General features: G+C 38.6%; 1 protein-coding gene across 1 annotated transcript in view; it reads left to right on the top strand.

Annotated features, from left to right (window-relative positions):
* loxl2a (lysyl oxidase-like 2a) overlaps positions 1-12380 on the top strand; it is a 43249-nt gene that overhangs the window by 6717 nt on the left and 24152 nt on the right. Inside the window, exon 3 of the mRNA XM_024262854.2 lies at positions 3649-3824. Within this exon, the coding sequence (XP_024118622.1) occupies positions 3649-3824 (176 nt within the window). The remainder of the gene's footprint in view (positions 1-3648; positions 3825-12380) is intronic.

The following is a 12380-nucleotide window of genomic DNA, read 5'->3' as shown; positions in this document are numbered from 1 at the left end:
CGGGCCGCAAATGGCCCGCGGGCCGCGAGTTTGAGACCCCTGGTCTAGGTGGATGTTTACAGAGAACTCACTTTTGGAGCTTGAGAGAATACACGTGAGTCAAAAGTCATACGCATTTAGAAACTAAGAATAAATCCAACCCTAGCATTTCCTATGGAGTGTTCCTCTGTCTCAGAATTTAAAACTGGCATGTTGGAGTCACATCAAGCTGAATTTATGTCCCTGTATAGCAGGGGTGTCAAACTCAATCACACAGGGGGTCAAAATCCAAAACACATCTTAGGTCACGGGCCGAACAGGATAAACATTTATTAAACTTCCTAAAAGTACATTTTTAAAAGTTTAAAACTCTAAATTTTTAACAAAATTGTGAACTAGATAAATAGCATTACTTGCAATAAGGCTAGTGTGAATGCTGTAAGCTGAATTTGTCTCCTGAAGATGCTGAAATTGTTAGCTGAAAACGCTGAAGCTGATAGCCAGCTAAAATATTAGGCAAATTAGCCTAAAAAACGAGAAAAAAACCCCAAAACCTTACGTTAGCCAAAACAGCTGTCATGTAGTTGAAAAAAAATATTTAAACTTACAAATATCCGAAAAAAGTTTAAAAAAGCCTTAATTAGCCAAAATATTAGCCTAACTCCAAAACAGCCTAAAAACAAAAAACAAAAAAGCCTAAATTAGCCAAACCAGCTAACATGTAGCTGAAATATTAGCTAAACTCCAAAATAGCCAAAAAAAAATCTTAGTAAATGACAAAATAGTCCAAAAAGCTAGCAGAATGCAATTTTTAAAACTTTAGAACCGTATATCAGTTTTAAAAAAATGCATTTATTTTGCTACCTTTTTTGCTAGCTGTTTTGGCTAACTTGGCTTTTTTCAGTTTTTTTTACATTTTGGAGTTTAGCTAGTATTTCAGCTACATGGAAGCTGTTTTGGCTAATTTAGGCTTTTTCAGTTTTTTAGGCTATTTTAAAGTTTAGCTATTTTATTCAGCTACATGCTAGCTGTTTTGGCTAACCTAAGTTCTTTTTTTTAGGCTAATTTGGCATTTAGCTAATATTTTAGCTGGATATCAGATTCAGCGTTTTCAGCTATCATTTTCTGCATCTTCAGCATCCAAATTCAGCTTACAGCATTCACACTAGCATTATCACAGGTAATGCTATATATCTAGTTCATAATTATGTAAAAAATTTACAGTTTTGAAGTTTTAAAAAATTTAGTTTTAGAGTGTTCAACAAATGTTTATCCTGTTTGGCCTAAGGTGTGTTCTGGATTTTGGCCCCTTGTGTGATTGAGTTTGACACCCCTGATCTTCAGTGTTCCCTCGTTTATCTTGGGAGTTGCAATCTAAAAATAACCTCAACCTGCAAAGTAGAATTATAGATGTTTTAAGGCTGTAAAAGCCTTAATGCACATTGATTGACAGCTTTTTGCAGGACGCAGAACACGATGCTCTTTACAAAACAAGAATGCAAGATTGCAAAAATATATTTGCAGAACAACGAGACCACAAAAGCCAAACTAAAATATAGTAGGGCTGCCATGATTCATCGATTAGTTACGACTTTGGCGGCTATTAACATAGTCGACAGCTAATTACAACTAATTTAAGTCAATCAGTGTTTTTTTTTTAAATCTCAAAACTACAGTGCTGCTTTCTAATGTCTCGTCTGCCATTGTCTTCGACACACATGCGCAGTAGTGCTAATCCAGGTCAGTAGTGATGTCACAAGAAGTCATAGGAAGACTCAGGTACCAACAACACACCAACGGAGCTTGAAAATGGGAAACATAAACAAAAAAGACAAGAAAAAAGTGTCCCATGCAATATCTGGTTAAGATGTGTGTTTTAGATCCAGTTTACGCATGATGTGATTAGTTAACTGATCAAAACAATCGGTGATTAATCAACTATTAAAATCATTGTTTGTGCTGCCCTAAAATATAGTGAGGGAAGAAGGAAAACTGTACATCTATTTATAAAACGACAATTTAAAAAATAAACCCTGCACAGTCAGTCAAAAGCCTTTAAAATGATATATTTAAGCACCGTACAGTTCAACTGTACATTCGGCTGTCAAATAAAAAAATATAGTGTTCCCTCACTATATCATGGTCAACGCATTCTCACTCCCACCTCGACATATATGGACGTATGGTTGGGACGTGTGGGTCCCTTGGTTAGAACATAAAAATAGTGAAGCTAACGGTTCATGACTGACGGTGTGTACTCTTATGTAACGTCTGGCTGCTCATTAAACTGCAGCGTTTCTCTAACATGTAATTCAGTTTCCACGTTTGCCTTCAGCTCACCTCACTGAATGGTCTTTCATAGTGTAGCGAGGTGTCGCAGGAGTTATAGGCTGTGACTTTTGCCAGTTTATGTTAGCATGATTGCTCAAAGTTGTAGGATAGTTGGCAAATAAGGCACACCCATCAGACAGGAGAGGGAATGAGACGCACGTTCCCCAATGGAAAGGGAGCTCTTGTACAGCAAACTAGTGGTTTTTCACCTCGATTGTGTCAAAGACATCATAAGAGATCTCCTGGGAAGATTGTAGGTTGAAGGTTTAGGTCGTCATCCATCATCAGCAACCTTGACTTGTCTATCCGAATTCTCTCACTACTCACTACTCAGTCCCTTTTTTTGAGATTCACTTCCAAAATCCAGTGCCCTTGAAATTTCCTAGAAGTCTCTGCGATAAACTAGTGTGCATTGAATAAAAAGGCAGGAATATTATTCCAGAATAAATCAACTTAAACATTAAATAACTTTCAATCTTTTACTCTCTGTAAAAATATGTTTTGTCAAAATTATACAAGTTAGAAATGAACACAAGATAACATCGGGTCACTAATAACAATGAAATAAAATGATCTGGAGGGCCGGATAGAATTACCCGGAGGGCCGGATATGGCCCCCGGGCCTTGTCTTTGACACGTGTACTCTAGAGATTCAGGAGTACTAAGGGGATTCTGGTTTTCAGTTCTTCAATGTCAGGTCATCTGCTTTGTCACGTTTTTGTTTGTTACTTACTCCACGATGATCTTGTTTAAGTTTTTTCTTAAATGTTTTCTGCCACCAAGTCTTGTCTCCCGCATGTTGGGTCCTTCATCCACAACTTCCTGACATTTCCCAGACAAATAATAAGTCTCTATTACTGTAAAATATCTTCTAATACATATATTTATTTGTTTTTGTATTTGTTAATTTATCTAATAATTTTCATGTTTTATTCTTGAATTCATTTTTTTTTTTAAAGTGATTCCTTCTCAGTTATGTAGTGGCTCCCATTTAGAAGTATTTGGTGCAAACGCTTAAGTTTTCCACTCAAAACCCCTCAAAACTCTTAGTATCATATAGAAACGTGGATTTCGATACAATTGTAGTGCTTAACGTAGTGATCATTAGATAAAATTAATTTTACCATAGTATTACAATGAATTATTGTTCAGGTAGAGTTTTTTTTAAATCACACTCTTTGAAAAGGAATGAAAATTGGTTCTGGCCCAGTCTTGGGATATTGTGATACATATCGTATCGTGAGCCGGGTATCGTAGTATGTATCGTATCTCTAGACTCTTGCCAATATACACCCCTATCTGTTATATGTGATAATTTATTGGATTTTATTTTTTCAGGTCGCATCTGGCTAGACAACGTCCACTGCTCCGGCTCAGAGAAGAGTCTGGCTCAGTGCGAGTCCAACGGCTTTGGCGTGTCGGACTGCAAACACTCTGAAGATGTCGGGGTCGTGTGCTCCACAAAACGCATTCCAGGGTTCAAGTTCATCCGGAACGAGATTCACAATGACCAGGTAGGTTCTGATGAGCGAGTGCATTCAGATTCATGCTGATTCGGGATTACAAAGACAGATGGACAGGGCCATGGCGGCCGCCTAGGACGCCATCTGCTGGAGGGGGCGCCAAGTTGCAATGTTTTTTTTTTTACAGTTTAACACACCACTCATTTCGTGTAAAACTGTTAAAAAGAAAGGTAATAATTAAAGCCATGAATAAAATAACCCAAAAGTTTGACATAATCAATAATTTTGCCTGATGCGCACTGTGTTATTTGTTAGTGCTTCCTTAAAACAGCAAAACAAGCCCTCAAGGACAGATTTAAGGTCAAAAAAGAAAGGAAGAGGATGAAAAAACAGACTGAAAGTAGAGGTTTGAGGTTTGTCTGTTTATTTATATTCAATTGCTTGAAGATTCACCACCCACCATTTCGGTCGAAAAATACTCTTATTTTTGGTCGGGAAAGAAGAATTCAACTGGCGATCAAGTTTTTTTTTTCTTTCGTCCTCTTTTTAAACCCTTAACAATGGAAATCTTTAAGCCTTTAAACCTAAAACAGTGAAGATACCGGTCAAAATATCGACCATGCTGGGAGAAGCAGACCAAATGTTAGTACAGTGGTTAACACAGCTGCCTGCCATTGCAGAGGTCAGGGGTTTGTGTTCCGTTTAGGGTGAAGGTTTTTTTTAACTAAAAAAGTTTTAAGTGGTGATTATTTAATTCTTGAGAATTAAAATTAAACAAATACTAATTTTTACAGATTCCTGGGAGCTACAGTGTTTCTTTTTTGCATGCAGTGATCTGCAGAGAAAGATGGATCATACATTTCTGAGGGTTTGAACTATGGGATGGTGTTCTGTCCGGGTGAACTCCACCTTCACCCAACAGTAGCTGGGTAGGCTCCAGCCTCAGCCTGAAATAAACAGCTTTAGAAAATGCATGGATGGATGGCCATGTGGTTGAAGTGTACACTTCACACCAAACAGATGTTCTGAGCAGTAAAAAGGAGCAAAGGTATGAAAGATCTTATCACAGGGAAATCACTCCAGAGCTCTTAAACTTCCTTTTAAATCCTTCCCACTCTCCCCATGGAACTACGGTTTGATCTTTAGAAAATGCAGCCTGTAAATAACACCTGAAGGGTTTGCTTGGAAGAACAATGTGTAGCTGGACTTTGTAGACCTGTGGTTCAAATACAAAGGCAGAAAACAACAGTATAGGTTCAGAAATTGTACTTGTCTGAATAATTGCCAAATTTTATTCCTAACGGAAAAATCTGAACTAAAATGATTTTAAAAATTGTCTTCAAGACTCAAGCAAACTCTTACATTTTGAGTGTATCAGTGTCCAGACCAGACCTTGGCTCTGTAGGCGGGGAGATTACGGAGATGACTCATGGAGCTGGAATAACGTGCCGTCTGCCTGAAAATTAAAAAAAAAAAAACTCCCTCTTTTACCACATGGGCAGACAAAGTGTGCTTGTGAACGTGACTGTCGGAGAACTGATCCAAGTCATTAGAAAGGATTGTTTTTATGCTTATTTTTTCAGCTAATGCGATCATTTAAAAACAACTCAAAAGACTTTTGCTGTCAGCTGTCTGCCATCTGAAAAAGTAAGGAGGGGATGAAAACTTCATAAATTGTGGTCCCGTTTCTCACGTACTTTTGGGTTTCCGAGGTGTTGGTTGAGTCCCCCACCCTGCAAATATTTCCCCGGTCTGGCCAAAGCTTCTGAAGTGGCGGAGTTGAAAGGGAAAGGTGTAGCTGCAGCTCTGTGACTGTGCTTGAACTGGCAGCAGGAATAAGCAGCCCTGTTCCCCTTATTCACCGCATCAACTGATATTCTGTGACCAGCCTGGAAGGTCAACACTCCCCACTGTGTGCAGCAGGACGGTCTGGAGAGGATGAAGCAGCTGCTGTTCGTGTAGCTCAGGGGTGTCAAACGCAATCGCACAAGGAGCCAAAATCCAAAACATACCTTAGGTCGCGGACCGAACAGGATAAACATTTATTGAACACTCTAAAACGACATTTTAAAAACTTTAAAACCACAACTTTTTGCTGCTGAAAAGTATGAAGATAATAGCTGAAAAGGTTGAAGCTGAAATATTATCTAAATGTGAAATTAGCCTAATAACGTAAAAAAGTAAGTTAGCCAAAACAGCTAGCATGTAGCTGAAAAATAGCTAAACTCCAAAATAGCCTAAACAATCTTAGTAAATGCCAAAATAATCCAAAAATCTATCAGAATGACAATTTTTAAAACTTTAAAACTGTAACTTTTTAACATAATTACGAACAATAAAAAGGCAGGAATATTATTCCAGAAAAATCAACTTGAACTTTTAATACCTTTCAATATTTTACTCTCCATAAATATATATTTTGTCAAAATTACACAAGTTAGAAATAAGCACAAAATAACATCGGGCTGAGCATTCGGTTTCTTTGCCTCCCACCTTTGGAACTTTCATTCCAAACGCTGACAGATTTTCCAGTAAAACTCAAAAGTCTACCCCTTTAAAATGTATTTTGTTACATTTTTGCTTCTACTCTTTTCCGTTAAGGCGACCTCAAGTGTCTAGAAAGGCACCTGATTAAAAAAGGATAATAATAATAAAAACTAGAAATGTTCCAATACCTGCGATAATAAGAGTGTGAATGCTTTTTGCTGAAAGTATTTGCTGAAGTTGATCTAAATTTCAGAAAAATTTCTAGTAAAATTGCTTAAAAAATCCCTAATACATACTTATTAAAAAAATATTTAGTGTGGTACTTAAATATTAGCTAAACTCCAAAATAGCCTAAAATTCCTCAGTAAACCAAATTAGTGAAAAACATTAGTCTCAGTAGAGAACAAATTAGCCAAATAAATGTAGCTTGTTGATAAAATGTTAGCTAAGCTCCAAATTAGAATAATAAACTTTAGTAGATGCCAAATTATCCAAAAAAGCGAGCACATTGCTTAAATACTAGCTAACTCCAAAATAGCCTAAAATTCCTTAATAAATTAGTCAAAAACGTTAGCCTGTTGCCAAGATATTAACTAAACTCCACATTTTTTGAAAAATTACTGTTAAAGATGAAAGCACAACCGATGAATATATTTAAATTTTTGTTGCTAATCTACTTCTCGTTCATTTTGTTTGGGTATTATTTTGCTCAATATTTCATTCATTCATCCATCTTCTTGTCCGCTTCTTCCCTTTCGGGGTCGCGGGGGTGCTGGAGCCTATCCCGGCTACTGAGGGGCGAAGGCGGGGTACACCCTGGACAGGTCGCCAGTCTGTCGCAGGGCCTCAATCACACACACATTCACTCTCACATTCACACCTAGGGGCAATTTAGAGTCACCAATTAACCTATGAATCATATTTTTGGATGGTGGGCGGAGTCCCCGGTGAAAACCCATTCATGCACGGGGAGAACATGCAAACTCCACACAGAAAGGTCCCAGCCGGGAGTCGAACCGGGGCCTTCTCGCTGTGAGGCAAGAGCGCTAACCACTGCACCACCATGCAGCCCAGCTCAATATTTCAAAAACTATAAAGTTTATGAATACCAAAAATATAAGTAGTAATGTCCTGAACAAGCTGAACGTTTTGATATCAAGATTGCTGAAATTGCTGAGTTTATATGTACCAAACAACATACAGAAAGGAGCAGGAGAATCACTGTGTGTGAATACTTAAAAAGCAATTCCACAACAATTAAGTAGTGTACAGTGATTGGGAGATTTGGCTGTCAGGAGTTTTTGAAAGGTGTATGTGCAAAATCAGTAAAGAGGAAGGGATTTTAAACATATTTATCTTAAAAATCTGCCTAACAGAACACCTGGATGTGCACGTGGAGAGCTGGGACTGTTTATTTGGTGGAGGTCGGTTCTTCTCACATGAAATGTGGAACTTGCAGGAGGAAGCGCCCTCAGAATTCCCCGGCTCTCGTGGCAGCTTGTTTAAAGTCTGAGCGTCCTGCTCGCTGCTTTGTGGCGGTCTGACTGTCTCAGGCTTCTTATCCAACCTTTTGAGGCTAACGCCATGAGCCCACAGCCTCTCTCAGCTCAACGTGCATTCCTGAGTGACTGAGCTAAATTATGAAAATGATTGAAACTGACCTTTTCTGATGCCCCTAAAAGCAAATCGCATTCCTTTCATTTTTTTCTAATTTTGGCTGTTCAAGTGTTACAGTAACAACTATTTAATTACAGAGAATTCTGACATTGATTGGAGTTTGTAATTAGAACAAAATAAAAACCTTTCTTCAGATTAAAGAGTAATAAATCACCCAGAGGTTTTAATGTGTTGTTCTAGGTTAATTTAGGTAAAAATATATATTTCTTATCAAACCAAAGAGATCCTCAGTCGTATAGAAAGTCGTATTCATTGCACAGTGCTGCTGTTAAAAGGAAAAACCTGGTTCCTCAGATGATCTACGACTCATTTTCTTTCCTGTGATTAGAAACCATAGTTTGCTGAAGCAAATTCCAAAGTTCTACACATTTTTAAGGAGGAAGAAAGTTTCCTGGGGGAAGAAGCTCCCTATTTCTGCCCAGCCAGCAAGGCCAAGTGGGCCTCATATGGTTTAAAAGTGGGCAGAAAATGCAGGTCCTGATTGGGTTTGTCCACAGTTTCTGTGGTGGTCCCACCTGTGTTTGCCCACATTAGCTTAAGTGGACACTCTGTGGGTAGGCTCGCAACGCTAGCGTAGCCCCTGGTGGACAGCGGAGCTTGCTAGCTCAATTCAGCGAAGTATGCTAGCTTGCTATAGAGGCGCTCGATAGCATGCTTCAGTGGAGCTCACTAGCATGCTACAGAAGAGTTTGCTTGCATGCTACAAAGGAATACACTAGCTTATTACAGTGAAGCTCGCTAATATGCTACAGAAGAGCTCACTAGCATGCTACGGAAGAGCTTGCTAGCATGCTACAGAGGCGCTCACTAGCATTCTACAGAGGAGCTCACTAGCATGCTACAGAAGAGCTTGCTAGCATGCTACAGAGGCGCTCGCTAGCATGCTACAGTGGAGCTCGCTAACATGCTACAGAACAGCTCGCTAGCATGCTACGGAAGAGCTTGCTAGCATGCTACAGTGGAGCTCGCTTCCATGCTACAAAGGAATTCACTAGCTTATTACAGTGGGGCTCGCTAATATGCTACAGAGGAGCTCACTAGCATGCTACAGAAGAGCTTGCTAGCATGCTACAGAGGCGCTCACTAGCATGCTACAGAGGAGCTCACTAGCATGCTACAGAAGAGCTTGCTAGCATGCTACAGAAGAGCTCGCTTGCATTCTACAAAGGAATTCCCTAGCTTATTACAGTGAATCTTGCTAGCATACTACATTGGAACTCGCTAGCGTGCTACAGAGGAACTCACTTGTATGCTACAGAAGCGCTTACTAGCATACCACTTAAGAGTTTGCTAGCATGCTACAGAAGAGCTCGGTAGCCCGCTACGCTGTCCACCAGGCGGCTGGTTAGCGTAGCGAGCTAACCCACTGAATCCCCACTTAAGCCCATGTGGGCAAACACAGGTGGACCACCACAGAAACTGCAGACAAACCCTTTTGAGACCCACATTTTCTGCCCACTTTTAGACCATTTTGGGCCCTTTTGGTCTTGCTGGCTGGGTGTTAGTTGAGTCATTACTTCAGAGGTCGACTCACAGCAGTTAAACAGAGTTCTGCAGCTACGAGCTTTTTTTATTCCTTGCTCGTATTGGGAGGTCAAAGGTTCTGCCAAAGGCTGTCTACCTCAGAACTCGGGTTTCTCTCAGTGAAAGCAGGACTCGCCCTCAGCACGTGTGCGTGAAGTTCGTGTGTAGAACGAATACTGAAGGAGGGAAAAAAAGTTGATTTATGTCTGGAGACCAAGGCGTTCTTCCAGCAGCAGACTCTGCAACATGTGTTCAGCAGCTGGATCCCTAATGTCCTCAGCTCTCCTCTGGGTATCAGACAAACCGAATCAAAGACATTCATTCCCGATACGCTGTTACATGATGGGAACATACGCTTTGACCGCCAGGATTGTGCAAGCTGAGCACGTAAAAGGTCACGAGAAATCTAACATTGAAGCATAAACCACATTGCAACACATAGAAGAGAGGAAACACTACCAAAGTACTGGATCTATTTAACCCTTTAGCACCTGAAGTGTCGCCAGCGAGGCTTAAATAACACGCACACTCTTTAGCATACTGTAACTGTTCAACCGTTAACATGATAATTCCAATTATCTTGATCGTAAAAACGTTACAGTAAGTCAAAGGACATGAAAACTCTGTTGCCAGAGGGTTTATTCTGTTTCAATGAATTCATTTTTCAAAAATATTTGTTTGTTTTCACATAAATGTGTTTTTAAATTGAAAAAATTTTGATTTTTTAAAAAATAATTCAAACAAGGGATTGTTATTTTATTGAAATAAAAGCAGTTTTTGTCTCAAAAACAAAAAAACAAATAATTGTAATTAAAAAAATCAGTTTATAAAATGTATAAATCAGCATTTTCTAAATTCTGATAATCTCAACGGCCCTGTGCTGTGTAAAAGTTCAACTCACTGACCACATAAGACATTTTTATTTTACGTGTGGCTGCATTTACGCAGCATTTTATGGCAAATAAAAGCTTTACACTTAAAAATAGACACTTTCAGATGCTAAATATAAATCCAAATATACAGACAGATAAAAATGTTGATTTATATTCAAATCTAATGTTTATATTTAGGATTTAAATAAATGTTTTAATTAAACATTTATGATTTCATTTTAATTTGATGTGTAAATGTTTTATTTATTTTAAATATAATCATTTTTCTTTATATTTAGTCACAGAAAATGCTTTTGTTTTTGATAAATACTGACAAAATGTCATAAATGCAGCACAAATGGAAAGAATCGTCATATAAATTAAATCAGGGGATGTTTTACATTCAGCGCCGCAAGTTGTACTGTTGTCATAAAAGACTTGTTTGCTGGATTTACTGTAATTTGGTTTGATTGTATGAATTAAAAGCCAGAAACCTCAAATACAGTTTTTAGCTGTCACTTTATGTGGTGGAAACAAGTCAGAATAAATGTTCGGAAATGACTTTTTATTGTTTCATCCAAACCCGTCCTGCTGCCGGATGCCATCATGTCCCGTCTGAAATCATTTGTGGAGCTCTTTGCTCCTCTCTCTGCTCATGAATAGAAATTCCAGATGTGGGAACAGGGTGTCCTCAGCCGAGTCTGTTTGGCAGCTGGGGGGGGAGCAGAAAGTGGGTGGGACAGATGTGAAAGTCATTTCTCTGCTCCGTGGCTCCTCATCCAAACTCCTTAGGCTGTGTACTTCTCACAGCGGTGCGGTGGGCCGGGCTCACGTGTGAACGCACGTGAAGACGTGGAGGAAACGGCGAGAGCTGGAAGTCTTAGTCAGACACTGGCGAGACCACGACCTCATGTTCACACATCCACGTTCTGAGGGAGACCCAGTCTGGAAAACAAGCCGACTTCCCATCCGGAAATAGCTCCGTAATTACTGGAGTTCACTGCAGAGGCACGTTGTCCTTTAGTGGGAAAACAAACATTTTATTTTTATTTTATCGTGAATGAAGACGTCACTGCAGAGCAAACACATTTAGAAAATGACCACAGCTCCAAAGGGAACAAAAACAAAGAATATTTTGGCTTCCATGAAGGGCAAAGAAAAGTCTCATTCAAGGAGTCACATGTGACCTTATAAAATATGATCTTTTTTATGTTCTCCTGAGTAGCAGGAATATAAATGTATCCTCTGTGGAGGACACAAACCCCTTCTGGTTTCTACAGAGGACATTTAGGGCTTTTCAATGATATTGAATCTGTGGTTCTGCTCTGGGAATCATAGTATTTGGTGGAATTAATTAAAGTTGGAAATACAAAGTTTTTCTTCCCTGGTAGTCAGGTGATATAAAAAATAGATCAAATTAAGGGTGTATTCAGACTGGGCACATTTGGTTTGCTTATAGCACGTGTTAAAGCCAAAAAAATGTTTTATTATTTTTCACAAACACAATAAAGATAATTTATGTGGAGAAAAAGGAAAAAGCTGAAAAAAAAACAGAATTCCAGGAAAAATGTCAAACAGACAGGAGTGAGAAATATATTTGGGCTGCCTGATGTGACTTTAGCCTGGATTTCTTTTTTATTTTCATTTAAGAACATGTTGATTAGTTTGTTTAGTGTGTTTTTTACAAAATTACAACTAAAATTTTCATTCTATGTTGTAAAAAAATGTTTATTAGACATTTTTGGGGTTTCCATAGCAAAACGAATCCCATTTTCCAGATGGAATTTTCTGTTTTTGCATAATTTTATGTCTAGTGTGTGAACACAACATGTAAAAATGACTAAATTAAGATAGTGTCACATAGGAGAGGTTGTGCTGATTAAAATGATACCAAATAAGCAGCAGGTTGTCTTTTAAATTGAAAATACAGAAAATTCAAATACAGACAAAAACTGAGTTTTAGACCCTTTAGGTTCCAAAGGGTTAAAAATAAACGTTCTAAATGTACAGTTTTGCATCTCATTTAATATTATGATTATTTGCAGAT

Source organism: Oryzias melastigma, linkage group LG5 (genome assembly GCF_002922805.2).
Source record: "Oryzias melastigma strain HK-1 linkage group LG5, ASM292280v2, whole genome shotgun sequence".
Classification (NCBI taxonomy): Eukaryota; Metazoa; Chordata; class Actinopteri; order Beloniformes; family Adrianichthyidae; genus Oryzias; species Oryzias melastigma.
Note: the sequence above shows the minus strand (reverse complement) of the source record. Positions and strands in the feature narration are given on the sequence as shown.